General features: G+C 58.5%; 1 protein-coding gene across 2 annotated transcripts in view; it reads left to right on the plus strand.

Moving 5' to 3' along the window:
- Positions 1-27335, plus strand: part of WNT7B (Wnt family member 7B) — a 56609-nt gene extending 29274 nt beyond the window's left edge. For both annotated transcript variants that reach the window (XM_025400147.1, XM_025400146.1), the window contains exons 3-4: positions 16418-16689; positions 24383-27335. In XM_025400147.1, coding sequence (XP_025255932.1) covers positions 16418-16689; positions 24383-24862 — 752 coding nt within the window. In that variant the 3' untranslated portion in view covers positions 24863-27335. The remainder of the gene's footprint in view (positions 1-16417; positions 16690-24382) is intronic.
- Positions 27336-27965: the final 630 nt, after the last annotated feature.

Raw genomic sequence — 27965 nt, forward strand, 5'->3', positions numbered from 1 at the left:
GACTTCTCCGCCCAGTCCCAGCTGGGAAGTGCCGGCTCTTCCAGGTGCCCCTTGGCCCCCTTGCCCTGCTCTGCCCTGTCAACTGCAGGCTCACTCCTGCCCACGGCTTCCGTTCTCCGCGACCCATGCGAACATCTGGCCCGACACACTCAGCACCCTGTTACTTAAATCTCCTGTCCCCAGCTTCCCCCAGGCCATTTGTCTCAGCAGAAAGCTGGTATCATTTCCCCCCACACCTCAGGGCTCTGCCCCATGGCCACAGCACGGTCTGCTTTTCTGGCCCTCCTCTGGCAGCTGTCACTGCCTCCTGCCCACACCAGCCCTAGTTGTTGAGTTAAACAGAAGCCCTTCCTCCAAAACCTGTAGTAGCTCCCTATGGCCTCAGGATAAAGTGAACTTCTTAGCCTGGAATCTGAGTAGCTGCCTCCCATATTCACCCTGGTTTCCCACATCCCTTCTGAAAACCAGAGCTTCAGGCATATCTGGCTCCTCTCTCCTCCCCAAACACACCAGGCCCTGTTCCCCTTCCAGGGCTCAGCTGCGGGAAGTCATGAGCAGGAAGAGAGGCTGACCAGGGAGGCTAGCCATGTCCGAGGCCAGCTGGGTGCCCTGGCATGGGCTGGGAGCTGGGCCATCGGTTGGCAGGCTGCCGGGACACTTGTGGGAACAGCCACTCAAGCAGTGCCAATTAATGATTGGCCCTGAGAAGGGGCTTGGCCTGTGTGGGTGGGACAGCCCCTTTCAGGCCTTGACCTCAGGCTGTGCCTAAATCTTGAGGGCTGAAAGGGTACCCCTTAAAAGGGCAAATCAACCCCCTGTGCAAAGTTCCAATCCCTTTTCCATCACCCGGTGTGGGTGCTTGTATGCCTCTGGGGATGGAGCGCTCCCTTCTCCCCATTAGACAGGTGTTTCTTCTAATGACCCTGTGCCGGCATTGCCCTGGGCCCCTGGGTTCCAGTTGCTCTGCTCCCCTCAGAGGGTCAAGGCTCACACTAGGCCCCCCTCCACTGCTGTGGTTCCCCTCATGCCTGGAGGCCTCCTGAGCCCATCCCAGGCCTATTCCTCATGCGTCGAGAGAGGCTTGTCTCTTGTCTCTTCTGTTGACTAGAAATGAGCTTAGAGGTGACTGTCCCCAGCTGAGCAGTCTTCTGCCACGGTTGGGGGAGGAGAATAAAGGGGCGGCGTGAGCATCAGGAGAACCTCGTATCCCAGGAAAGTCTGTTGGAAACCTGGGACCCCCCAGCAAGGCAAGGAGTTTCAAACAGGCACTATCATCACATCAGGGTTGTCAGCAAGGGCTTCCCGGAGGAGGTGACCCAGGCCAGCCTGGAGGTGAGCACAGGGAAGGGGGCGCCAGGTGGATGGAACAGCATCTGCTGAGGCTCCAGGGCCAGAAAGCCGAAAGCACTTTTCCAGGAATGACAGGAGCTTCCAGGGCCAACAGCAGAGGCTGGAGGGTGAGGGCAGGGCTGGAGCACCAGTGAAGCTCTGGAGGGCCCAGAAGGCATAGGAGATTCTGAGCAGGGGAGGACCTTCCCTCTGCAGGCCGCTTCCTTCCAACCACCGCGCCGCCCCCACGCCCCTGGAGCCCGGAGTCCCCCAGGACCATAGGCCTGGGCCTGGGGCAGTGGCTGAGTGCTCTCGGGCCCCCTAGCCCCACCCTTGAGCTGCCAGGGAATGCGGAGTCCTGCCCATCATGTGCTGGCTTCAGACATGACCAGGCATAGGGACTGCCCCTAATCCATGCTCACGTGAGCGGCCGGGGACACCACCACAGCTGTCGCCTGCTCCTGTTTGCTTTGGGGGCGAGCTCTGCATGGGGAGTGTCTTCCTGGGCTGCACATAGCGGGGGCTCAGCAAGGGCTGTCAGCTGCTGGACAGACTGAGGGGCCAAGAGACCCATCTCGGGGTATCTGAGAGGCCAGGGGTCGTGGGGTGAAAGGGTGACTTCCAGGCCAGGTGCATCTACTGCCCTGCAGGGCTTTGCAGGCCAGGCCCAGTGACCCCCAGCAGGGACGAGGTCTCAAGGGCTGGACTCTTCACCTGTTCACTCTGATGGCCCCAGGCCACCTCTGGCAGGGAAGCGTTCATAATATGGTATGGGCCAACTGAAATGTGCTATAAGTGTAAGATACATATGGATTTTTGAAGACTCAAACCCCAAAAGCAAATATAGTATCTCTTGAATAACTCTTCTACTGATTACATATTGAGATGGTAAGATTTTGGATATAATCGCTAAATAAAATATACTATCAAAATTAAGTTCACCAGCCAGTCACGGTGGCTCACACCTGTAATTCCAGCACTTTGGGAGGCTGAGGTGGGTGGATCACTTGAGGTCAGGAGTTTGAGACCAGCCTGAGCGACATGGTGAAACCCCATCTCTAGTAAAAACACAAAATTAGCTGAGTGTGGTGGCACATGCCTGTAATCCCAGGTACTCGGGAGGCTGAGGCAGGAGAATCACTTGAACCTCGGAGGAGATTTCAGTGAGCCAAGATCATGCCACTGCACTCCAGCCTGGGCAACAAGAGTGAAACTCCATCTCAAAAAAAAAAAAAAAAAAAATAAGTTCACCAAAATTATTTTCACTTTTCTTAATGTGGCTACTAGAAAATTTCAGCTGACACCTGCAGCTTGCCTGAGACTTCCATTGAGTGGTGCTGCACCCATAGGGGACAGGAGGGAGTGGCCCCAAGTCATCTTGTCAGAGATAGACGGGACATTTGAACTGGATCTGACTGTCACTCCCGGGACATTGTCCTCCAGCGTGGGGTGGGGCAGTCTGAGGGCAGAGGGTCACTGAGCAGCCGTTTTTGGAGGAGAGTCAGCTTGAGGGCAGGAGGGCAGCCCCCTTTATCAGGCCTGGTTGTTCTTCAGCCTGCATTCATTGAGTGCCTGCTGTATGCCAGGCCAGGGCTTGCACCCGGGACACAATGCATGAGCACAGGTCAATGGGGCCAGGCCGGGAGGCAATGCTCGCTGGGCCCAGTCTCATGCTGGCCGCACCTTGGTGGTCTGCAGGCCTCAGGCTGACAACTCCGGTCACTCCCACCTCCACCCTCATCCGGGGGGCCCAGCCCAAGGCAGCTAAGTGGACGTTTCTGAGGCTCAGGGGCCGGGCAGCCAGGACTGTAGGGACAACTGGGGCCTTGACGGTCAGGGTCAGAAAGAGTTTCCCGGAGGCGAGGCTGCCCGAGCCCACTCCTGGCTCAGGGTGGGATGAGGCCGGGGCTGCCCCACCCCAGGAAGGCAGCTCACAGGCACCTGGGAGGATAGAGCCCGAGGGGCTGTGGCAGTGGTGGGGCTGTGGCCTTTCCTGGGGGTGGCATGGAGGCCCTGTGAGCTGGGTGGTGGCTGGTCCTCCGGTCCCAATCCTTCCACACGGCCCCTCCAAGGCCACCTGGAACTCATCCAAGTTGGGAATTTTCCATCCTCCCGGGCAGGGCCCTGACAGACAGGACAAGAGTGGAGTGGGGATGGGGTCTGGCTGTGGAGAGGCCACTGCCAAGGACACAGGCCCTACCTGCCCGGGTCCCGCTGTGTGACCCTGGGTGCAGCCCGGTGACCTGGGGGCCTTGGTGCCCCACCTGCCTCAGGAGGGGCCGAGGCGGGGGCTGGGACTCTGCCAGGATTTGGGGTCTCTCCTTAGAATAAGGACATGGAGGTCCCCACAGAGCTTCCCACATGAGTTCCATGGGCAAAGCCTCCAGAGTCCCGGGCCACTGAAGCAGGACGCAGACCCCAGGGTGGGTAGGGCCCCTCCCTCAGCTTCATAGGGGCACAGCAGCCTGGCCCTCAGCCATCACTCAGCCCAACTCCTGCCACCTTTTTAGGAGGGTCATTTCTTTCATGACTGTAGCCCCCGCCTGGGCTGGGCCCTGTCACATGACCACCTCAGGTCCTGTCGTCCACACGTCACAGATGGGGAGACTGAGGCTCACAAGGAGACCGTGTGACTCACCCAAGGCCACGTGGCCCCCAAGGGCCAGAGAAGCCCGCAGGCTCTCAGGGAACCACCCGCCAGGATCCAGGTGCTGAGAGGCCCTGGGGCAGCCCCGGGGAGGAAGGGGTCTCTGTGCCACCTCACACAGGCGGTTGCTGGCTTTGCCAGAGCACTCCCGAGGGCAGGTCACCTGGGCTGGATGCAGGAGGGGCCTCCTGGGCGTCCCCAGCACCTCAGGGCTGGGGAAAAGCTCCCGGAAGGCCAGGTCCTTCCCACTCGGAGCCTGCTGTCCCCACCTGGGGGGCTGCCGCTTGGCGTGTGAGGGCCTCCGCTGGGTCGGAACAAAGGCCTCAGGCGCATGGGCGCCAGCGTGTTTGGTCCTGGCATGACTTTTTCCAATGATCTGTTTATGACAACGGCAGGGAAGAGCTTAGTGTGGAGACGCTGACTCAGCCCGAGCCCGGGCGGGGGCCGGGCGGGGCTGGAGAGAGACAGAGGGACAGAGAGGGACAGAGAGGGACAGAGGGACCCAGAGAGAGAGGGAGAAACAGAGAGGGAAGGACAGAGACGTGTGGAGAGACATACAGTAGTACACCTGGCACACACACACGTACACACATAAACACATGCACACACATGCACACACGCGCACATTGCACACACGCACACACACATGCACACATACATGCACACACATGCAGCACCCACTCAGGCTGCACCCAGGCCAGGACCATCGGGCCTAGGGTCCAGGCCTGCTCGGAGATGGGTAATATTAATAAAAGCGGCCCACACGCATCCGGCACTTTTATGTTCCTACCCGTCCTGAGCCCTCCACTGCCTCACCTCTCCCATGTGGGACCCCACAAGGTGTGTGCTGCTATCACCTTCGTTTAAGGTGCAGAATTAGGAGCAGGGTGTGAGGCAGCCTGCCCAGCCCTCCCTGGCCAGAGCGCGCCTCGGCCCCGGGTGGTCCAGGCCAGGATTGCAGCACGGCCAGGCAGGCCAGGGCTGTGGGCTTCTGATCCTTCAACTGCACAAGCAGGGATTGAGGCCAAGCTGTGGCCTGGAGGCCTCTCTGCACATGCCTTGGTCCCTGCCTCCACCCCGATGTCCCCAGCCTGAGCTCTGTGTGTGTCAGGGATGCAGATCCCAGACTAGCTCAAGTGGTGACTTGTCCCCCTGTGACTGAGCCCCGGCTGGGGTCAAAGGGCAGGCTGGGGCGTGGACAGCCACAGGGGGCCATTGTGGGGCCCCACCTGGGGCCTGAGCTTCTCTTCCAGCTTCTGTGCCCAACAGCCACTTTGAGCCCTGTCTAGACCAAGACCCCCAGCCTGGACACGGGCACCACACCAGCTGGGCCGAGTAACACCAGGAGCTGTGGGTGTGGCCCAGGGGTGTCTCCTCACCTCCCTTAGTCTCAATCTCTACACCAGTAAACTGGGGAGGAGGGACAGTACTCCACCGTGCAGCTCAGGGCTATGAAGAGCCTGGGAATCAGGTGGGGTAGGGGGCAGACGGGGGCTCAGATGACCAAAGAGCTCGCCAGCCAGCTATGTCCCAGGGATCCCTCCCCAGCCCGGCCTCAGGGACCCCACCCCACCCTGCATCCCTAGTCTACCTCAGCCCCAGCAGCCCTCCCCTGACCTATTCTTCAGGAAAGTCTATCTCACAAAAGCTCCCCTGCTAAAGGGATTTTAAAGAACCCACAACACCAGGCCTCATCCCATGGTAACGGGGAAGCTGAGGCTCGAGGAGTGAGGGCCTTGGCCAGGGTCACGGAGCCCAAGCCCCAGTTCCATGGGGGGTTGGCCCCAGGAAGTAGGGGCTGGGCAATGCTGGGACATCTTCTTGGTGCCAGGCTTGAGTTCCCACCTGCTCCTTGCCTCCCTCCTGCCATCCCTGGACACCTTAAACCACCCGTGGCCGAGGCAACTCCTTCCGCCTCATCCTGTCCTGCTTCCTAGTAAGCAGCACCCACCAGCTGCCCTCACTTGCACTGGGGCCCCTTCGGCACCCTTTTTGTTTTTTGAGACAAAGGCTGGAGTGTCGCCCAGGCTGGAGTGCAGTGGCGCGATCTCAGCTCACTGCAAACTTCACCTCCCAGGTTCGAGTGATTCTCCTGGCTCAGCTTCCCAAGTGGCTGAGATTACAGGCCCCCGCCACCACACCAGACTAATTTTTGTATTTTTAGTACAGACAGGGTTTCGCCATGTTGGCCAGACTGGTCTCAAACCCCTGATCTCAGGTAATCCGCCTGCCTTGGCCTCCCAAGGTGCTGGGATTACAGGTGTGAGCCACCGTGCCTGACCCTTCTGCACTCCTTTCTCTCTAAACCGCCTCACCCGGTCCACTTGCTAATCCCGTTAGCTCTACCCCGAGACTCTGTCCCATTAGCTGGACCCTGAGACTCTGAGCCCTGGCCACTTTTCACCTCCTCTGCCTGGCGAGTCATCAGCATTTCTTACCCAAACCCTTGCACAGGCCTCCCAGTGGGTGGGGTGGACGGTCCCTTTCAATGTAAGTCAAAGTGACACCTTCCAGGGCCTTCCATCTTTTTAGAACAAAGTCCAAAGTCTTTGAGGGCCACATGGTACAGCCCCCAAGGGCCGTCCCCCACTTCATCCTCACTGATCTCTCCTGGGACAAACCGCTCGTGCTCAGCTCATTCTCACTTCGGGGTCTTAGCATTGCTGTTCCCTCTGCCTGGAACACTGTTCCCTGCACCTCTGTGTTCCTCACCTCTCCCATCCTTTGGGACCCACCTTCAGCATCCCTTCCTGAGAGGAGCCCTCACTGGCCACCCTGCACCCCAGTCCCTCCAGCCACTCTGCCCTGCCGGCTTCTCTGTGGCTCTGATCCCTGGTCTCTGGCTGCACTGTCTGTGAGCAGCTCCCGGCCTGTCTGCCCCCCAGGTTCGGTGTGTTGGTCCTGCCCTGCTGTGTGCTAGGCCTTGCACTTGACCTTGGGCAAGTACTTGATGGATGGGAGGCTGAGAGCCTCACCCCTGGGATTCTGGGAGGTCCAGCCAGGAGGGAGGCTGTCTTTGGTGCCGGGGACACACAGGTGGCAACAACGTGAGTGTTACAGGCAGTGTCGCACGTGTGTAGAGTGTCAGAGGCTGGCGCAGGTGAGCGTGGCGTCCAGGTCAGTGAGGTGCAAGGCAGACTTTGCAGGTTTCCCTGTCCTGGTGGGTGGGGAGTGGGCTGAGCACGAACTCTGGTGTCCCCATCAGATCCCAGCTCAGTGTCTCGCTTGCTGTGTCACCTTGGGCCAGTCACCTGCCTCTCCTGAGCCCAGTGTCCTAATTGTGAGGTGGGGGGATCTTAGTTCATACCCATGGGGCCTCAGGGAGGGTTTAAATTGAGTAGGACATGGGTCTGAAGCCCTCTGAAAGCCACCCAGTGTCCTCTGTGTCCATCACAGCTTCACTGAGATCTAATTCACATACTTTACAATTCACCCATTTAATGTGTACAAGCCCATGGTTTTTAGTATACCCTGAGTTGTGTAGCTGTCCCTGCAGTTGATTTTAGAACCTTTTCATCACCCCAGAAAGAAACCCTGTGGCTTAATCAGTCCCAGTCCTCTTGCCCCTGGCAGTACTGAGCCCAGTCCTCTTGCCCCTGGCAGTACTGAGGTGCTGTGTCTCTCTCCAACTCCACCTCCTCTGGGCATTTAATAGAAATGGAATCACACTATATGCGGCCTTTGGTGTCTGGCTTCTTTCACTTAGCATGATGTTTTGGGGTTTTTGAGGTGGGGGTTGAGATAGGATCTCACTTTGTTGCCCAGGCTGGAGTGCAGTGGTGTGAACATGGCTCACTGCAGCCTTGACCTCCTGGGCACAAGTGGCCCTCCTACCTCAGCCTCTTGAGGAGCTGGGACCACAGGCACGTGCACCACCACACCTGGCTATTTGTGTGTGTGTGTGTGTGTGTGTGTGTGTATTTTCTTTTTTCTTTTTGTAGAGACAGGGTTTTGCCATGTTGCCCGGGCTGTTCTCAAATTCCTGGGCTTAAGGGATCCGCCCGTCTCGGCTTCCCAAAGTGTTGGGACTACAGGCATGAGCCACCGTGCCCAGCTGATATGTTCCAGTTTTATCCACACTGGAGCATGTAGCAATACTTCATTCCTTTTTAAGGCTGAGTGATATTCTGTCGCATGGATAGAACACATTTTCCTTATCCTTTCGTCCACGAATGGACACCTGGGCTGTTTCTACCTTGGGCTGTTACAAATAAGGCTACTATGAGTACTTCTGCACAAGTTTGTAAGTGGGCGCCTGTTTCATTTCTATGAAGTGCATGCATAGGAGTGGCGATGCTGGGTCTCATGGTGACCCTACATTTAAGTTTTTGAGGAGCTGCCCAACTTTGCCACAGTGGCTACAGCATCTCACACTGCCACCCGCACACCGGGGTTTCCATTTCTCTGCATCCTCGCCAGCACTTGTTATTGTCAGTCTTTTTTACCTTTTATTCCTAGTGCGTGTGAAGTGGCATCTCATTGTGGGTTGGATCTGCATTTCCTTGAAGCTAATGATGCTGAGAAGCTTTTTGTCTGCTTATTGGATGTTTTTACACCTTCTTTGGACAAATGTCTGTTCAGGTCCTTGGCCTATTATTTTTTAGCTTTCATTTTTTGATTGGAAATTAATACATAATATTACACATATTTATGGGGTCCATGTGATATGTGGATCTATGTACACAATGTGTAACAATCAAGTCAGGGTATTTAAGATTTCCTTCCTTTAGAATATTTATCATTTCTGTGTGTTGGGAACATTTCCAGTTCTCTCTTGTAGCTGTTCTGAATACACAATATATTGTTATTTATTTATTTTTTTTTTTGAGACAGAGTCTTGCTCTGTTGCCCAGGCTGGAGTGCAGTGGCGCAATCTCAGCTCACTGCAAGCTCCGCCTCCCGGGTTCACACCATTCTCCTGCCTCAGCCTCCCGAGTAGCTGGGACTACAGGCGCCCGCCGCTGTGCCCGGCTAATTTTTTCTATTTTTAGTAGAGACGGGGTTTCACCATGGTCTCGATCTCCTGACCTTGTGATCCACCCGCCTCGGCCTCCCAAAGTGCTGGGATTACAGGCGTGAGCCACCGTGCCCGGCCAATATATTGTTATTAACTCTAGTCACCCCACGGTGCTGTCAGGCACTACACCTCACTCCTTCCACCTGTGTGTATTTGTACCTCTGTTTTTTGTGTTTTTTTCAAGATGGATTCTTGCTTTGTTGCCCAGGCTGGAGTACAGTGGTTTGACCTTGGCTCACTGCAACCTCCACCTCCCAGGTTCAAGCAATTCTCCTGCCTCAGCCTCCCGAGTAGCTGGTATTACAGGCTCCCACCACCATGCCTGGCTAATTTTTGTATTTTTAGTAGAGACGGGGTTTCACCATGTTGGTCAGGCTGGTCTTGAACTCCTGACCTCAGGTGATCCACCCGCCTCAGCCTCCCAACATGCGGGGATTACAGGTGTGAGCCACTGTGCCCGGCCATCTTTGTACCTCTTAACCCACCTCTCTTCATGCTCCGACACCCTCCCCAGCCGTTGGCATCTGTCATTCCATTCCCTACCTCAATAACATCAACTTTTTTAGCTCCTCCATGTGAGTGAGAACACGCAATATTTGTCTCTGTGTGCCTGGCTTCTTTCACTTAACACGATGACCCACGTGCCACTGCAGCAATGACAGGGTTTCATTCTTTTTTATGGCTGAGTAATATTCCATTGTGTATCTATACCACTTTTTCTTTACCCATTCATCCATTGGTCTTTGTCCTTTTTAATTGAGTTGTTAACCATTTTATTATTGAGTTGTAGAAAATGTCATTTTTTTTTTTAGACGGATTCTTGCTCTATTGCCCAGACTGGAGTGCAATGGTGTGGTCTTGGCTCACTGCAACCTCTACCTCCCAGGTTCAAGCAATTCTCCTGCCTCAACCTCTCAAGTGGCTGGGATTACAGGTGCCTGCCACCATGCCTGACTAATTTTGTATTTTTAGTAGAGATGGGGTTTCACCATGTTGGCCAGGCTGGACTCAAACTCCTGACCTCAGGTGATCCGCCTGCTTCAGCCTCCCAAAGTGCTGCTGGGATTACAGGCGTGAGCCACCATACCCGGCCCAAAACGTCATTTTTTTAAAAAGAGGAACAAGTACAGGTTGTCAGGGAGGAGGAGAATTGAACCGTGTGGGCCAGAAGCACAGATCCATGAGCACAGGTTCACACGGCCGCTCCCGGGCACTGCCTCCAAGGGTCAGCCCAGGTGTACACCCAGGGGCACGTGCAGAGGCGCACACCTGCTGCCCAGGGATGCCCAAATGTGTGTCTGCCCACGAAGATCCCAAATGTGTCGTATGTCACACCTGTAGGCATGAAGCTTAGGTCAGCCTGCCCCCAGGACTGTATGTGCCCTTCTGACCGGATTGGAGCAGTTCTCTCATTTTGCAGGTAGGGAGGCGGGGACACAGAAAGGCCCCTTCACCGGTCTGAGGTCACTCAGCTGGCAAATTTCAGAGTCTAGACTTGAAGGCAGGGTGTCAGACTCTGAGCCGCCCCCTTGCTTCCAGAAAGCTCCGGGACCATGTGTGGCCCCCAGACCTTTGCCTTCACCTCATTCACTTGAGAACCTCAGATCCCGGATCCCCCATTTCCTGAGCTGCTGTGTGACTTTGGGGAGCATGCTGCCCGTCTCTGGGCCTCAGGCTCCTTGCTGGGATGGAGCCGCACTGGATGGTCCCCGAGGGCCTTCTCAGCACTGAGGCTGCAGACTCCTGGCTCTCCTCCTAAGAGGGCACCAAGCACCTCTCCCACCTCTGCCTCCATGCAGTTAATCAGGTCACTAGGAGCTCAGCCACGGCTTGCTAGTAAAAGCGCCCTGGCCCCTGTGGACGCTAGGAAGTGGCAGGGAGCATGAGTGGATGGTGAGGAGTGGCAGCTGTGGCTGGGAGGGTGGACTCAGCCCTCAACTCTGCCCTGAGAGGGGAGTGGGAAGCCCCGTCCTGCCCAAGCCCCAGCTTTGTTCAGGAGACACGTCTGTTCTTTCTAGAAGCTACTCACAAAGATCTGCCAGGGTCCCCAGCGTCCTCCTCATGGTCAGAGTGAGATGACTGTGGATGAGGGCCCAGCTCTGCCCTAGCACACCCCCTTTCCCTGGACATCAGGGTCTGGCTGGCACCGCAGGGGCAGGGCAGGGGGCTGCGTCTCCTCCCTCTCAGGCTGTCCTGGGCCCAGCCAGGGGGTCTAGTGAGGGCTCGAGTTCAAATAACTTATGGAAAAGAGAGCAGAGCTGGATGGCCCTTGTGTAGCCAGACCATTCCTGCCCCAGCAGCCTCCGTTTACCCACATGCCTCTGAGGACTCTGCTGCTCTGATACTCTGGATTTGAGGGGACAGCTGGGCAGGGCTGAGGGGGCTGGCCCTGGGGAGGAGGCTGTTTCCAGCCCAGTCTGCATGGAGCACAGAGAGACACCTGGGCCTGTCCTGGAGTCCTTTGCTGCATCTGGTCCACCCTCAGCCGGCCCTGGACTGCCCACCATCTTGGTGATGTGGGTACCGTGCCCTCTTGTCCTGTTTACTCTGAGCTGGCAACTAGCGCTGTGCAGCAAGGTGAGGACTTTGAGTTCCATGTGGCAAATGGGAACACAGGCTCAGAGAGGGTTGGTGACTTGCCGAGGCACCAGAGATAGATTGCACTGGAAACAGTGAATCCTGCAGCGGGGCTGGAAGCTTCGGGACCATTACTCAGAAACCCGCCCAGTGCTCTTGAGGGCTGTGGGATGAGGGGTGGCCAGAATATAGCCTGCTCTGGCATTTTCTAGGGATACGGCTGGCTGCTGCTGCTGGCTCTAGAGTTTGAGGGTACAGACCTGTGCTTGGGTAAGCTGTGGGTCTTCAGAGAGGCCCCTAGGCCTCCTGAGACCCAAGTGTATCAGCAGGACAGCTGCCGGCCCCAAACAGAGCTCCATGCTGCCCTCATCCAGCTTCCCCATCACCACACACATCTAGGGCAGCTGCTGAGCTCAGATGACTGTGGTCACTGCCATGGGTCTATTGCAAATCACTTCCTGCTTTGAAGGCTCAGTTTTCCCATCTGTGAAATGGGTCTGATCAGAACGGGGCTGTCTTGGAGACAAGGTGGTGTCAGGGAGGTGACCAGCGCAGACCTGCTCATGCATGGGATTTGGGAAACAGCAGTGGGTGGGGGGTACACAAAAGAATCTGATGTGGATCCTGCCCACCACCCCTGCAGCCTGAGGAGCACCTAGTGAGAGCCCAGAGGAGGGCGTGCCCACCACAGTGGGAATTCAGGGAGCAGGGAGCAGCCCTGCCTGCGTCCAGAGCCTGAGTAGTGCATGGATATGTGGGAGAGCGGGTAGGTATTCCAGGAAGAGAAGAGGCTGCTGTCCCCAGGGCAGGCGGCAGGAAGCCAGCAGGTCCTTTATTCAGGAGTAGTTACTGTGCGCCGGAGGTGGCTGCCCAACCTGCAGGCGGGCCACACTGGGCTGCAGACAGTGGTGGGTGAGGACCGGTGGGATCAGGCCTCTGGGGCCTTGGGGGCCAGGCCAAGTCATTGGAAGTCATCTCAGAGGCCTTGGGGGCTACTAACAGCTGCTGAGCAAGGCGCATGGGTCCAGTCTGTCTGCGCCTGCTCAGAGGACCAGCTTCTAAGTCTAAGCACTAGCTCGCTGTCAGCCTGGAGGAAGCATGGTGTGTGCATGGACTGGCAAGGTGCCCCAGTCACGGCTCCAGGGGTGACTTGGGGAGAGACACGGGGGAAGCCTGCAGCCCTTCTGCCCTTCTCACTACACACCCAGGCACGCCATGACAAAGCCCTTGGAGTGGGCGTCTAGGTCAGTAACATCGGGTAACGGGCCCTCCCCCATGGGCTGCTGTGAGAATTTAACCGGACAACACAGGCAACGTGCCAGGCGCACGGGAGCGACTCTTGTTGGACCTAACGTCATTCTTATTGATTCTCCCAAAACTACGACTCTCTGCAGCTCACCTCCTGCTTGTCTCCATGGGAGACCAGAGAGTTTGGCTTATTAAAAGCAAATAAAAAAGGAATTAGCGGGAGCGGCAGGCGATGAGTAACTGGTGAGTAACTGAGTCTAAGCCTGGGGCGGGCATAGCCGGGTGAGAGCAGGCGCTTGCGGGAGGCTGGAAGGGAGGCTTGTAGGAAGCGTCCTCCAAGTGTGCAAACTCCACTGTGGACCTGCCAGCCTGCTCAGGCACTTCAGGACAGTGGCATCCTCTGACCCGCTCTGCAGCCTTGCCATGGGGGAGGAAGAGGAGGATCACAGGCTGTTGTTCCAGGACCTCTGAGGGGACATCCACATCTGTCCTCAGACTTTACCGGCTGGGCCCACACAATCGTTTGGGGTTCCTAGACCCCCTCCGTCAGGTGACACGTGCCCACTCCGAAGCCAGCTCAGGCTCCCTAGAGCTTCCCACCCAGAGCCTGCCTGCAGCTGCCCCTGCCCCCCAGGTCCACAGACTGTTCACAGGCAGCATCTTCCCTGGGGGCTGCACAGCCCACATTCGCCCTCTCCTGCTGCCCCAGGTCACCTTAGACTCAGACAGGCCAAGGTGGGGGCAGAAGAGCTTCCAGCGTCCCCGACCCTAGGCGCTTTGCTCCTCCGTCAGCCTTCCTGGTCTTTGAATTCATTCCCTGGGTTTGAATCTTGCTCCAGCCACTCTCTGTGCCTCTGCTTCCTCCTCTGTACACTGGGACTCATGGCTGGACGCACCTCATCCTAACGTCCAGGTGAAATGGGAGCGCGTGTGAGGGCTGGGTGTGCACCCTGTGCACGGGGAGAGCCCTGAGGATGGGCTACACTGGTGCTGGTGTCAACTGGCCTCTGAATGTTCCAGAATCCACACCTGTGTGGCCAGGCAAGCGCCCTGACATCCAGCCCTCCCTAGCAGCTGGCCCTGGCACCTGGACAGAAAGTGCCACCTGCTTGCAAGACATTCTCCCCCTCCTCTATGGCCACTCATGACCTCACCAAACCCTTCCACAGCTCAGCATCTTTGCCTCTGTGTGACCATGCTGGGAGTACATGCCTACCACAGCCACACATACACACCACACACACACACACACACACACACGTGAATCCATGCTCCTTGTTAAGACTGTACCTACTTAAAATGTCACCTCCTCCAGGAAGCCTTCCTTGACTCCACTCCACAGAGGCAGGTCAGTGAATCCTTTGAGGTGCCGTGACCCTTCTGTGGCCCTTCTCGACCCTTTACTGGGATCCCCCTCTTGGTTTATTGCCCCCTACCCCTACCCCCATGAGATTTCCAAGGCTTTCTTGCCAGCAGGCCCTGCTGTGCTTGGGTAATGCAGACAGGATGGGGCGTTTAATACCCCACTTCACACATCATGCAAGGGCTTCCCTTCGGGTCATCTCGACCTAATTTAGACTCGGGGAGGTGAATTCCTAAATCTTCCTGGCCCTGGCCCAGGCAGAGAGTGGGCAGTGTGGGTGGACAGCGGCCAGAGGAGGAGAGGCTGGCAGGATGAGGCCCTTTGAAGGCAGGGGCCGTGCTGCCTGCAGCTCAGAGGAGGCTGATCATTGCAGTCTCGAACCTTGCTGGGGAGGGAGGAATGCTGGACGCTACCCTCCCCTTAGTTCTTCTCAGGAAGGAAGTTCCTAGGAAGCCGTGGCTCCCTCCATGACAGCAGACAGACAGCCCACCAAGGTCTTCTCCTAACGCTGGTGGGTCCCACCCCAGTTCTCACCCTGATGGAAGATACCCTAGGGAAGAGGGACCCCACCTGGCTGAGCCCCCAGCTGGCTGCAGGCAACGAAGTGGCCCCAGAGCACACACGTAGCCCCTAGCACAAGGCTGGGCATGCCGTTGGTGCTCAGTGGTTGTTCATAGAACAGACCTGACTTGACTGTGTCTCAATCTGTGGGCTGTCACCTCAGCCCCAATAACAGGCACAGCAGTGGGCAACTGAGGGCTGTGCGGGTGCTCGCGGGTGCTGGGCAGGGGACTGTGCCATGCCAGCAGTGTGAGTCTCCAGCTGCCCTCTCCTGGGCTGAGCACCGGCCCTGTTCTGCCTGTTGCTGAGATGGGCAGGGAGGTTCCCGCTCGCTGGAGTTTGGGTCTTGGTCCTCCAGCTGGCGCGGTTGAGCCTGCTCAGTGTCCACATGGGCCAGGTGCTGGGGACATAGGAATGACACAGACCCAGGCAGGGGCAGGTTGAGAGGGACCCAAGAGTCCAGGGTCGGGATGGAAGGATGCACAGGGCCTGGCCTGGGGCTGGGGAAAACAAAGAGGAAATGAGAGCTGAACCTGCCCATCTCAGGGGCCTTCAGGCCCATATGGAAGTCCCCACCTGTAAGACCCACCAGGGAGAGGGTGTCCGGATCTGGGTCAGATTTGGAACTGAGGGGTCAGGCACCAAGTGCTCCCTTCTGTCCGGGGGTCTGGGAAGGCTGCCTGGACGGGGAGGCCTCAGACCTGGGCCTTGGAAGGTCCTTGGTATTTGGGTATGAAGCAGGAGGGAATTCCACCAAAAGACCACATAATTCCCAGGGGATGTGGGCAGCGCCTGGAAAGACTGAGTCATTGTTCTGGGCAGAGGATGGGGAGAGAGGGCTGGGGCAGCCAGCGGGCATTGACCTGGGACCCTCCCTTCCCAGCTCAGCCGTGGGCTTGGCTCTACCAGCAGAGGGAATCAGCGAAGGTGCCAGCGAGGGCCCTGGCCAGACAGCCCTTGGAGTGAACCAGCTGGTGGCTGGGGGGATGAGGGAGGTAGGGAGGACTGTTGCCCAGGTCCAGGCAGTTCTGGGGCCCCTGGGTCAGGCAGGGGTATTAGGAGGAGGTGAGGAAAAGGGGCCCAGGATCTGGAGATGGACTGAAGGTGGGTGGACCAAGAGGGGAGATGGCAACAAAGGGCTTCTGAGCTGTGTGACTTCTACCTGGGTTCCTGGCTTGGGGTGGGGGTGAGGCCCCCCATGCTCCCCGTGGCCCCAGCTTCCATTGGCCATGCATAGCTGGTCCCCACGGGGTCAGTGCAAATGCCCGTTCATGAGAAGGGGCTCCTGGGAGGCTGGCAGAGGGGAGGGGCAGAGGCAGGGATACCCATCCCCTCCACGGGTCCCCACCGCTCACTCTCAGGGCTGGGGAAACTGGGCCTCTCCCGCCCAGTCTTGGGAACAGGGAGAGAAGCTGTCGGCAGTGCTGCATGCTGGAGGGCAGGTCGCAGGGTGCACTGGGGCCTCCTGTATTCCAGGTACTGCCCTCACCATAGCCCTGAGAGGTGGCTCCCATCAGCCCTGCTTTGGTGAGTCAGAGGCTCAGAGGGGCAAGCAATGAGCCCAGGGTCACACAACTGGCCAACAGCAGGTGGATCGAGGCCCGGCACTTCATCCCCTGAGCCCACCTGGCCCAGGGCCTGGGGCCTCAACTTGTGCACCTGTCTGTCCCCGCAGGGAGCCGTGAGGCTGCCTTCACGTATGCCATCACCGCGGCTGGCGTAGCGCACGCTGTCACTGCTGCCTGCAGCCAAGGCAACCTGAGCAACTGCGGCTGTGACCGAGAGAAGCAGGGCTACTACAACCAGGCCGAGGGCTGGAAGTGGGGTGGCTGCTCGGCCGACGTGCGTTACGGCATCGACTTCTCCCGGCGCTTCGTGGACGCTCGGGAGATCAAGAAGAACGCGCGGCGCCTCATGAACCTGCACAACAATGAGGCCGGCAGGAAGGTAGGGTGCGGGTGCGGCTGGTGGGGGCATTAGCTGGGACTGGTATGTCACCCGCTGACCTCTCGGAGCCTCAGGCTCCTCTTCTAGCAGAAGCAGTTGAGTCTCCATAGGTGTGCAGCAGGTGGGGCCGTCTGGGTCCTCCACGTGCATGGCTCTGAGCCTCCTAATACCTGGAGGAGGCTATCCCCATCCAGAGACGTGAGAGCTGAGGCTCTGAGTGCTGACGCGATGCTCACAGCCCCCAGCTAAGGCGGGGACCCCATTTCCATGCAGGGTGTGAGCTGGGCTTGGCTGGGTACCTGGTGAGGGGAGGTCCCAGGCCACAGCCCCTGTCCCTGCCCTTGGCGTTCCTGGTCCCAGAGGTCACATCAGCACACCAGGAAAGAATTCCTGACAGAGGCAGCCTTTTTACTCAGCAAGGAAGGGATGCCCCCAGGAGGCAGGAGCAGCCTGAGGAAGGTGGACGCTGTGAGCCGGGGTCTGCTGGGGAGCAGGCTGCTCCTGCACAGGGTGGGACGGAGTGTGGTGGGTGGCAATGGAGGAAATTCAGGCAGGGACACACTGGGGAAGAAGTCAGAGCAAGCCGGGCTCCGCCCGCTGGAGATGAGGGCCCCAGATACTGGGCTGGGAGGAGCAGCCGCACGGCGGCAAGATGGCCTGAGATAGGGTGGCCAGCCAAGTGGAACACCCAGCTGGCTCTGGCTCCGAGGCCTGGGGGCTGCACCCAGGGCAGCAGAGCCTAGGGGGCTCCTCAGGTGTGGGGCAGACTTGCCATTCCAGGCAAAGAGGAGTTGAAGAATCCCTCGGGCCCAGGGACTATAGCTGAGACCACTGGTCGCTCACTGCCCTTTTCTGTGCCAGGTGCTAGGCTGGGCACAGGGCAGAGAGGAATCAGACAAGGCCTTGGCTATGGGAACCACGTCCACAAGAGGGGTGCAGGGGTCACACCCAGGATGGTGAGGGCCTGGTTGTGTAGGAGAGTGTCAGAGTGAAGGCTTGATGGCCACAGGACTTGGGAAGCAAGTAGGGCCTGGCACAAGAAGTAGGGCCTGTTCAAGAAGAGATCTTGAACACCAGGCCAACGATTTGACTTTCTTTTGTAGATGTGGAGGTTATTATGCAGGTGGTTATTAAGTTATTGTTAGATGGATGGATGGGTGGATGGATGAATGGCAGGGTGGATGGGTGAATGGATAGGTGGGTGGATGGATGAGCGGATTGATGGGTGAATGGATGGATGAATGGATGGATGGGTAGATGGGTGGATTGATAGATGGATGGGTGGATAGATGGGTGGATGGATGGGTGAGTAGATGGATGACTGGATGCATGGATGGATGAAAGGATGGATGGGTGGATGTATGAGTGGATGAATGGGTGGGTGGATGTATGAGTGTATGGATGGATGGAAGAATGGGTATATGGGTGGGTGGATGGATGGATGGAAGGATGGATGCATGGATGGGTGGATGGATGAGTGGATGCATGAGTGGATGGAAGTATGGATGAATGAGGGGATGGATGGATGGAAGGATGGGTGGGTGTGTGGAAGGATGGATGGAAGGATGAGTGGGTGGGTGGAAGGATGGATGGAAGTATTGGTGGGTGGGTGGATGGATAGATGAGTGGATGGGAGGATAGATGGATGGGTAGATAGATGGGTGGATGAGTGAGTAGATGGTTGAGTGGATGTGTGGATGGGATGCATGGGCGGATGGAAGGATGGATGGATAAGTAGATGGATGGATGAAAGGATGGATCGGTGGGTGGATGGTTGGGTGGATGGATGGGTGGATGGATGAATGGATGGATGAGTGGATGGATGAGTGGATAGATGGATGGATGGATGGATGGATGGGTAGATGAATGGATGGATGGATGGGGATGGATGGATAGATGGATGGATGGATAGATGGATGGATGGATGGATGGATGGATGGAAAGATGGGTGGAAGGAAGGGTGGATGGGTAGGTGGATGGATGGGTGGATGAATGGATGGATGGATGGGGATGGATGGATGGAGGGATGGATGGATGGTTGGATAGATGGATGGATGGATGGATGGAAAGATGGGTGGAAGGATGGGTGGATGGGTAGGTGGATGGATGGGTGGATGAATGGATGGATGGATGGGGATGGATGGATGGAAGGATGGGTGGGTGGATGGGTGGATGGATGGGAGGATGGATGGATGGGTGGATAGATGGATGGATGAAGGAATCAGTGACACAGCCTTTGCCTCCAAGGAACTCACAGACAGCATGTGAACACTAGTCTCCAGGTACAGGCAGATCACAGTCCATGCCATAAATGGAGGTTCACGAACCTTAAGAGGCCAGAGGAAAGTGTGGGTCACTTACCTGGACTCCCTGGGGGAGTCCCTGGAGGAGGAGGAGAAGTAGGAGGAGAAGGCGAGGCTGAGCCCTCATGGGAACCACCACCACCCTTGAGCCTCTGCAGCTGCTTAGGTTCTGAGCAGAGCCTTTCTCACACCCCTGGGGAAGAAGCTCTCACTGTCCCCATTTTAAAGATAAGAATGAGGCCCAGAGTGAGCAGCAGACCTGGCTGAGTGGCTCGGGTCCCTGCTCGTGGGGAAGTGTACACAGCAGAGAAGCGGGGAAGGACGCTCCAGGCAGAGGGAATAGCACAGGTAAAGGCATGGGGGACCCAGGTCGTGGTAGGCAGTGTGGCAAGACCAGGGCGGGGATGGCCGGGTAGGGTGTTGTTGGTCTCTGGGGTACAGGTGTCATTGCAGGGCCCTGGGGCAGTGACACTGACCAACTCAAGGGCCAGAGTTGTGTTTGATTTAGCTCTAGGGTGCCGTGTGAACCCCAGGGCTGACTTGGTATGGGACTTGGAGGTGTCTGGTGACTCACAAGTGATGGAAAGGCAGAAGGGAAATGGAGGCAGGTAGGACTGGCCCCTGGGGAGACAGGAGGTGGGAAAACAAGAAGACTGGTGACGGTCCCCACAGGTGGGCAGGGGACAAAGAGGACAGCCACAGGAAAGGGCTCTGACAATGCCACCAGTGGCCAACTCTCCTACCAGCCTTGTCTCGGATGGTCGGTGAGGCCCTGGTTGACCCATGCTTCTGCGGAGCCTTGGCCTTCTTATCTGCACAGCAGGTGCAATGCACTTTGTCCCCCCGACTCCTCACTGCCCCTCCAACAGCCCCCATCCTGTGCACCTGTGGGGCGCAAGTGTGGCCTGAGCCCTTGGAAAAGGCCAAGGGTGGTGGTGTCACGGTAACCCTCAGGACAGGGTCCTTTTAAAAGAGCACGGTGCTCATCACGGCGGTGGGGGGTGAGTGTAGGGTGGGGCTTCTGGAAATTTCCATAAGCACTGAGTCCAGCCCTTCCTGGGTTGATGCTGGGATCCTGGCCCCATCACAGAGTACCAGGCCCACCTCTGTCCCCCCACTTCCTCAGGACCCCACTGCGCAGTGAGGTGGGTGGAGAGCAGCTGACTTGCTGCCACAGACAAGTGGCGCAAGTGGGGCCTTACGGCAAAGGACATCTGTTCTCTCTCAGCGCTGGGGCCCCAAGTCCAAAATCGAGGTGCTGGTTGGCAGGGCTGCACTCCCTCTAGGCACCAGGGGAGGATGCTTCCTGGCTCTCCCAGCATTCCTCAGCTCCCAGTGTTCCTCCGCTGTGGCCACCTCCCTCCAGCCCCTGCCTCTGTCTTCACCAGGTCTCCTCTGAGCCTGAGTCTTCTTCTCTTCCATCTCTTTTTTGTTTGTTTGTTTGTTTGTTTGTTTTGAGACGGAGTCTTGCTTGGAGGCTGGAATGCAGTGGCCTGACCTCTGCTCACTGCAACCTCTGCCTTCCAGGTTCAAGCAATCCTCCTGCCTCAGCTTCCCGAGTAGCTGGGATTACAGGTGTGTGCCACTGTGCCCAGCTAATTTTTGTATTTTTAGTAGAGATGGGGCTTCACCTTGTTGGCCAGGCTGGTCTTGGACCTCCTGACCTCAGGTGATCCACCCCTCTTGGCCTCCCAAGGTGCTAGGATTACAGGCGTGAGCCACTGCGCCTGGCCCTCTCCATCTCTTGTATAGATCCTCTCATTGGATTTAGGGCCCACTTGGACAACCCAGGGTGACCTCCTCTCCATCCTTTCCTTAATCATATCTGTAAAGACCTCACTTCCAAATAAAGTCACTTGCCAAGGCTCTGAGCAAACATGACTTTGGGGGGTTACTGTGCCATTCCCCAAGCTGGCATGTGGCCCAGGCTGGTGTCCCTGGTGGGCAAGAGTGAGATGGGCAGAGTCTGAAGGCCCGCCCCCGCCCTGCCCCCACTTCTACCAGACCAAGGCCCTGGCTGCCCTTCCCCAAGCTCCCTGGTGGGCTGGAGTGGCCTTTAATGGGCTGCCACAGGGTGCCTGTGCAGAAAGCTCTGAGCAGCCCCTGAGGTTTTGGAGACCTGAGTGCCCAGTGCCCGGCGCTGGCTCTGCCCCTGGTGCATGGTCCCCACTGCTGTGTGGGGCAGGTCAGCAGGGCAGACAGAGGCCATGCCCCCAAAACCAACCCAGTGAAGGCAGGAGATTGTCCATCTGCAGAGGCCTGGGGGCTGGTGTCAGGACAGCTGAGGGCACCTCTCTTGGTGACATGAGGTTAGAAGCCATCGCTGTGGAGTGCCACTAGCTCCTGGAACTGGGGGCTGGGAACCCCATTAGCTGGCCATGTCCCACATCTTGGCACAGCTCTTCCCTGACTGAGGGTCCACAGCGTCCTGCTGGGTGGGCATATCATTCACACCATCCTAATGGGAGTGCCGGATCCTGGGAGGGGCACACCCTCCACGCTCTCTCCTCGGCCAGTGGCTCACGACATAACTTCACTTGAGGCCACACTCAATCCACTCTGTGGGCTGGTGGTCAGAGGGTGAAGCAGACATGGGCTGTGTCCCTGAGGGGCTCACAGGTCAGGGCCACACTTAGGGGCAGGGACCAGCAGGCATGGGAGGTGCTGTGGAAGAGGGTGTGAGGCACCTCGTTCCACAGCCCCAGGCCATCGCCAGGATCCGGGGTGAGATGCCTTTTGTCGGCCCCTGTGGCTGGAATATTGGACGCCAGGCTCCTGGGCTGGTCAGCCTCCCCCTAGAAGGACTTTAGTCCACCAACCCCATGACTCCCCTGCCTGGCTATACCTGAGCACTGCTTCCAGGCTACACCCTTATTCGGGAAAGAACATTGAATCGGCCCTGTCCTGGAGCCCCTTCAGTCCACCACCCCACCACCCAACCAGGCCCCCAGGGTCGAGGAGGAACCAAGGCCTGGAGGAGCGGCCCCTGCTGCAGCCTGCAGCTCCTCTGAGCAAGATGAGCTCACTCTGCGCCCTGCCAGGTGGTCTCCTGGGGCGGGGGCAGGTCTCAGCGCTGGCGCCACCGTTGCTGTGGCTCGAATAGCCAGGGCACTGGTGAAGGAAATGGCACATTCTTGAACCCTGTGATCACTTCCTGGGAGAGGCTCTGACCCAAGGGATCCAGCCAAGCGAGGATGTGGCCCCTCGCTCTGCAAACAGCGGCCCATTAGGCTTTATCTGTGGATGGTCACCGGCCTGGCCCTGCAGGGGCCGATTGTCCCCAGGCGGGCAGTAGCATACGACTGGGCTCCCTGGCCTCGATGAAGACTGGGAGACAGGGGTAGGCGAGGGAGGAGGGGGAGGGATGCCGAGCACAGTACCAGGGGCAGCCATCCTGGGCTACAGCGGGAGCACTAGAGGGCAGCTTGAGCCTGGACCACGTGGCCTGCACACCCTCTAGTCTGGACAGGCCTGCCAGGTCTCCGGCCATCCAGGCCCATCTGAGGAGGGTGAACAGCCAGGGGTGGGGTGAACTTCTCCCGGCTGGGAACTCCGAGAGGGGCCACCATCAGGGCAGCTCCTGGGGTGGCGCCTGGCCTGGGGAGCATCTGGGCAGGCCGTGTGGCCAGGGCCAGCAATGCTTCCAGGCTTGAGGGGCAGGTTAGTGGAGGGACGGGCTTTTCCGGGAGGGGACAGATCCCAGCAGAGATGAACAGGGAGCTGGGGTGATGGACAGGATGGGAGAGGGGCAGGAGGCAGGGAGGAGGTCCCAATATACTCTCTGGGGGTTGCCCAGACACCCAGTCCAGGCTCTGGCCCACGACCTTGGCCCAGATGCCCCTCAGCCCAGCCTCTGAGCCCTGCAATTCCCCAAAGCTGCCCCACCCTCTTCTCAGGACTCCTGGACTCCTCCCACCCTCAGCCATCCTGGGAGGGGCATCAGCCTCGCTCTGTCACCTCTCCCCAGTCTCCCCAGTCTCTCCAGTCTTTGCCCAAGGGCATCACTGATGCAGAGCAGAGGACACCCCAGCTCCAGGCTGCCAGCCTAGGGCCCACCCAGCACCCACCTGCTGAGCCTTTGGGCCCAGTCTTTTCCTTCATGCTTGGTGATCTCCAGACCTTTGCTCATGTTGAACCCCTCCTGGAATGCTGTCCCCTTTTCTAATGAGCTCCGACACATCCATCAATACCCACATCTCCTCCAGGAAGCCCCTACCTCAAGCAGCCTGACTCCAGCAGGATTGGACTCTCCTGGGTTCCTGCAGCACCTTCGCTGTGTCCCATGCTGACCTGCGAGCCCCAGAGGACCTCATGCAGCCAGGCCAGGGAAGCTGCTCGGGGCAGTAGCCATCTCTGTGGAGCTGTTTCTCTCCCTCTTTTTCTTGTACTCATTCATTCATTCATTTCCTGGGGGACTTCTCCACTGGGGAGAGCTGGGGGCCAACAGCAGGTGCCCCATGACTGTGAGTTCTGGCCCGAGGGACAGAGGGTGGCCAAGCCCCGGCAGGGCTGGGCTGCCGAGCGAGGCCAGCAGAGCTCTGACAGCTGACAAATGGCCCCTCTGCAGCCGCGGGGCGCCAGCTAATAATTCCCCATCTTCAATCAGGCCCGGCTGGCAGGGCCCTTTCGATCCGGGTAAATGAGTACCTGGGGTCAGGGCTGGCTCTGGGAATCAGCCTTCTGGGGCCATGGAGGGAGGCCCAAGGAAAACACTGCACCCGTGGAGGGCCCTTGTGGAGCTGAGGAGGAAGAACAACAGCGGGCGGGCCGGGGCTGTCGGCTTCTCAGCACGCCCGGGCCTCACTGACCCGTGTACTCGCCTCCCCTGCTCACCCCCCGGCCTTGGGCAAATGTGCACCGAGGGCCACCGGCACTTCAGGCTTCCATTAAACAGCCATTTGTTAAGCACCAACTGCATGCCAGACCCTATGCCAAGCCTGAGGGTGGGGAGCAGAAGAGATGGCAGGGTGGGGTAATGAGCATTTATTAAGTACCTACTGTTGCTGGGCGAACCCCACCTGTGACCTGCAGCACGTCCCACAGCCCCAAGCCTCAGTTTCCTCACCAGTGCATGACCAGGACATAGCATCTCCTTGAAGGGCTGTGAGAGTCTAACAAAATACCTTCGATAAATGTACAGCAGGCTTTGCCAAGTCCCAAATATTCTCACTGCACCCTTACACCCTCCTATGCAGTGGAGACCTATTGTTAGCAGCTCCATGTAATGGGTGAGGAGGCTGAGGCTCAGAGAGGGAGAGACACTTACCCGTGGTCACACAGCTGCAAGTGAAGGAGCCGGCTCCAGGGGTGGGCTGGAGGCAGGGGTAGGGGAACTTGGAGGGGCCCAGCTTGGGCCGTGCCGTGCCAAGCAGCTTCCCTGTCGCCCTCAGGTTCTGGAGGACCGAATGCAGCTGGAGTGCAAGTGTCACGGCGTGTCTGGCTCCTGCACCACTAAGACCTGCTGGACCACGCTGCCCAAGTTCCGAGAGGTGGGCCACCTGCTGAAGGAGAAGTACAACGCGGCCGTGCAGGTGGAGGTGGTGCGGGCCAGCCGCCTGCGGCAGCCCACCTTCCTGCGCATCAAACAGCTGCGCAGCTATCAGAAGCCCATGGAGACGGACCTGGTGTACATCGAGAAGTCACCCAACTACTGCGAGGAGGACGCGGCCACGGGCAGCGTGGGCACGCAGGGCCGCCTCTGCAACCGCACGTCGCCCGGTGCGGACGGCTGTGACACCATGTGCTGCGGCCGAGGCTACAACACCCACCAGTACACCAAGGTGTGGCAGTGCAACTGCAAATTCCACTGGTGCTGCTTCGTCAAGTGCAACACCTGCAGCGAGCGCACCGAGGTCTTCACCTGCAAGTGACGCCGGGCCCGGAGGCGGCCGCGGGCACCCCAGACACCCAGCGGCATTTTGCACATCCATCCTCGCCTTCCCTGCCTTGGTGCTGCCAGCGGCAGGCAGAGGCGGGTGCAGAAGCGAGGAGCTCCACGTGCAGGAGGACACCGGCCGGGGCCCACGCCCTCTACCCACCTCCCTGGGGCTCCTTCCTGCCACCTCCTCCCATCACCTCCTGCAGCAGAACAGCCCCCGTGACCCACCGAGAGAGCAAGGCCAGGGGCCTTGTGCTCCTCGATGGGGCCCAGCAAGTTCCCTTTCTTCTCTCTGGGAAAATGAACCTCCAGGACACACGTGTATCCCAGAGAGCAAAGTGACCACGAGACTGAGCGTCCCCTGCCCCACCTGGCAACATGGACACAGAAAAGCTACGCTGGCTGGCCCCTCAAGACCGATTCCCAGGCCGGGTCTGCCGCTGGGCCCTGGGGCGGTGGGGACAGATGTTGACACAAATTATTTATGTTTTCTTAGTATCAGAAGAGGATTCTCAGCACTAATGCGTAGCCAGTCGTAACTCCGTACTTTGTGTCAGCCCATCCCCTCAACACCCTTTCTGTTTCCTTTCCCAGCCCCACCTGGCTGGCCCTCTGCCCCTGCAGAGCGGAGGCAGCCTGGGGTTGATGGGGACCACGCAGTGCCTGCGGGTTCTAGAAGTAAGCTGGGCAGGGGCGCGTCGGACCACACAGCCCTGACCAGGCCTTGGAGGAGAGCCATGGACAGGCTCCTCCAGGCCATCTTTCCTTCTTTTGAAAATCCTATCAATGGCTGGGCGCAGTGGCTCATGCCTGTAATCCCAGCACTTTGGGAGACCGAGGCGGGTGGATCACCTGATGTCAGGAGTTTGAGACCAGCCTGGCCAACATGGTGAAACCCTGTCTCTACTAAAAATACAAAAATTTGCTGGGCATTGTGGCGCGCACCTGTAATCCCAGCTACTTGGGAGGCTGAGGCAGGAAAATTGTTTGAACCCAGGAGGTGGAGGTTGCAGTGAGCTGAGATTGCGCCACTGCACTCAAGCCTGGGTGACAGAGCGAGACTGTCTCAAAAACAAACAAACAAACAACAAAATGAAAAAAGAAAAGAATATCGAGCAAATCAAAATGTCACCCACATCAGGTTCCAGGAGTGTGTTGTTCCCTCCCTCATCCTGTCGCCCTCCCGGCCTGGCACCTCCAGTTTACAGAGCCCCCCTTCCCCCTGGAGCCAGCCTGACCCCTGGGACAGTGCCGCTGCGGGGTGGGCAGGCAGGTGGTGAGTGGTCAGGGATGTTTGTCCCATTTGACAGATGGGGACTCTGAGGCCCAGAGTGGCACAAGGACCTGCCAGAGACCCTGCAGCTGTGAGTGGAGGCTTACACCTTTCTCCTGCCCAGCCTGGGGCTCTGGACCCAGGAGAACACATCAGGATGCCCAGGGTGGCAAGAGGTGGCTCCCATGCCTTGAGGCACTCGGCTGCTCCCTCCCCGCCATGACAGCCTCACTGGGGCTTGCACTCCCCTCGGTGCCTTTGAGGGTTTGTCTGGCCCTGTCCTAGTCCTTTCACCTTGACTGCAATGTTGAGAAAATCTGTATCCAGAGCTGGACGTGTCCTTTCTGGACGCTCCAACCCCGTCTCTGAGGAGCGTGAGTGACAGAGGGAGGAACTCATCCGAGGCCAGAGGGGATGGTCTGCCGCTGGCTCCTGGTGCACCCTCCACTGCCCACGGCCTGGCCCCCATTTAGGGTGTGTTCTCTTGGAAGCCTGTGGGAATGTGTTCTTGAGCAGCCAAGAAGCCAAGGGCCTGGGCCCAGCCTGGGGCAAGTGAGTCCCTCCTGGGCTCTGACCCTGTGGTCCAGCCCCTGTGCCCCTAACCATGCCTGGATGCTGTGAGTCTCTGGGCCACCATGAATACCCCACCCTCAGCCTGGCACCATCCCCTCGCCTTCCCCAAGTCCCAGAACACCCCTGAGTCCATAGGCCCGGCAGCCTCTGCAAGGAACCTGGTTAACTTATGATGTTATATAGCGTCGAAATGTCTATAGTGTCTTTAAATTATTGTGACCTACACTGGGTACTGGAGTGGGGGATGGCTGCGGCCCCATCCCCCATCCCCCATCCTATCCCCCATCCCTATTTCCCATCCCTATTCCCCATCCCTATTCCCCATCCCCATCCCCATCCCCCATCCCATCCCCCATCTCCCGAACCAGGCTCCTCCTTCTGCTTGAACAGACCCTCGGGGCCCCTGATGCCACCGAGCCACTCGCACTGTCCCTTGGCTGCTGGGCACCCCACTGAGCCCCTGCCCACCCCGAAGTCTGTCAGCAACAGGCCCTTTGCCTGGGTGAGACGGGGTCAGGGTGGCCCAGATGGGGGTGATGGCGACCAAGGTGCTGCGTCCCGCCCTTCTGACGGCGGCCTCCCCTGGAGGGGAGCGCTCAGCCCAATAAAAGCTGGAATCAGAAAAGTGAGTGTGTGTGGAGTCCCCATGCGATGCGCCTGCAGCTGCGGCCCCACCAGTGGGGACACATGCTCTGCCCACCGAGGACGAGCCCCTGAGGCCCTCATGTGCCCCCAGCTATCTGGCTTCCCCGTGCCCCTCTGTGGGCCGTCCTTCCCATCCTCACGCCAGAGAACCTTGCCCAGAGCCCACCCTGGAGCTCGAGTCATGTCTACCTGCCTCCAGGCACCTTTGGGCTGGCCCCACCCAGCCAGGGGCACTGGGGCACTGGACACAGACCCTGAGGCCTTGCTGACAGCACCAGGCTCAGGCTGCAGGGACAGGAGGGCCGTGGGCCTGCACCTGGTTACCGGGGGCTGGGCTGGAGCTACTGTAAGAAGAAGGGACAGCAGGCCCCATAGGCCCCTGAGCCTCTGCTCCACTCTGACCAGGGTGGCGTCTGGCTTTCAGGGTCCCTGTAGGTCCATCCAGCTGGGTCTGGTGGATTTTGGCTCCACAGCCTTGGGGCCTGCCTTGATCTCACCAGGCCTGGGAAGGTGACATGAGGCCCCCAGAAACTCAACAGCCTGCGGCTGGCCACAGGCTCCACTGCTCCTCCCCAGAGCCCAGCTGTGGCAGGGCCTCCCAGCC

Source organism: Theropithecus gelada, chromosome 10, assembly GCF_003255815.1.
Source record: "Theropithecus gelada isolate Dixy chromosome 10, Tgel_1.0, whole genome shotgun sequence".
NCBI lineage: Eukaryota > Metazoa > Chordata > Mammalia > Primates > Cercopithecidae > Theropithecus > Theropithecus gelada.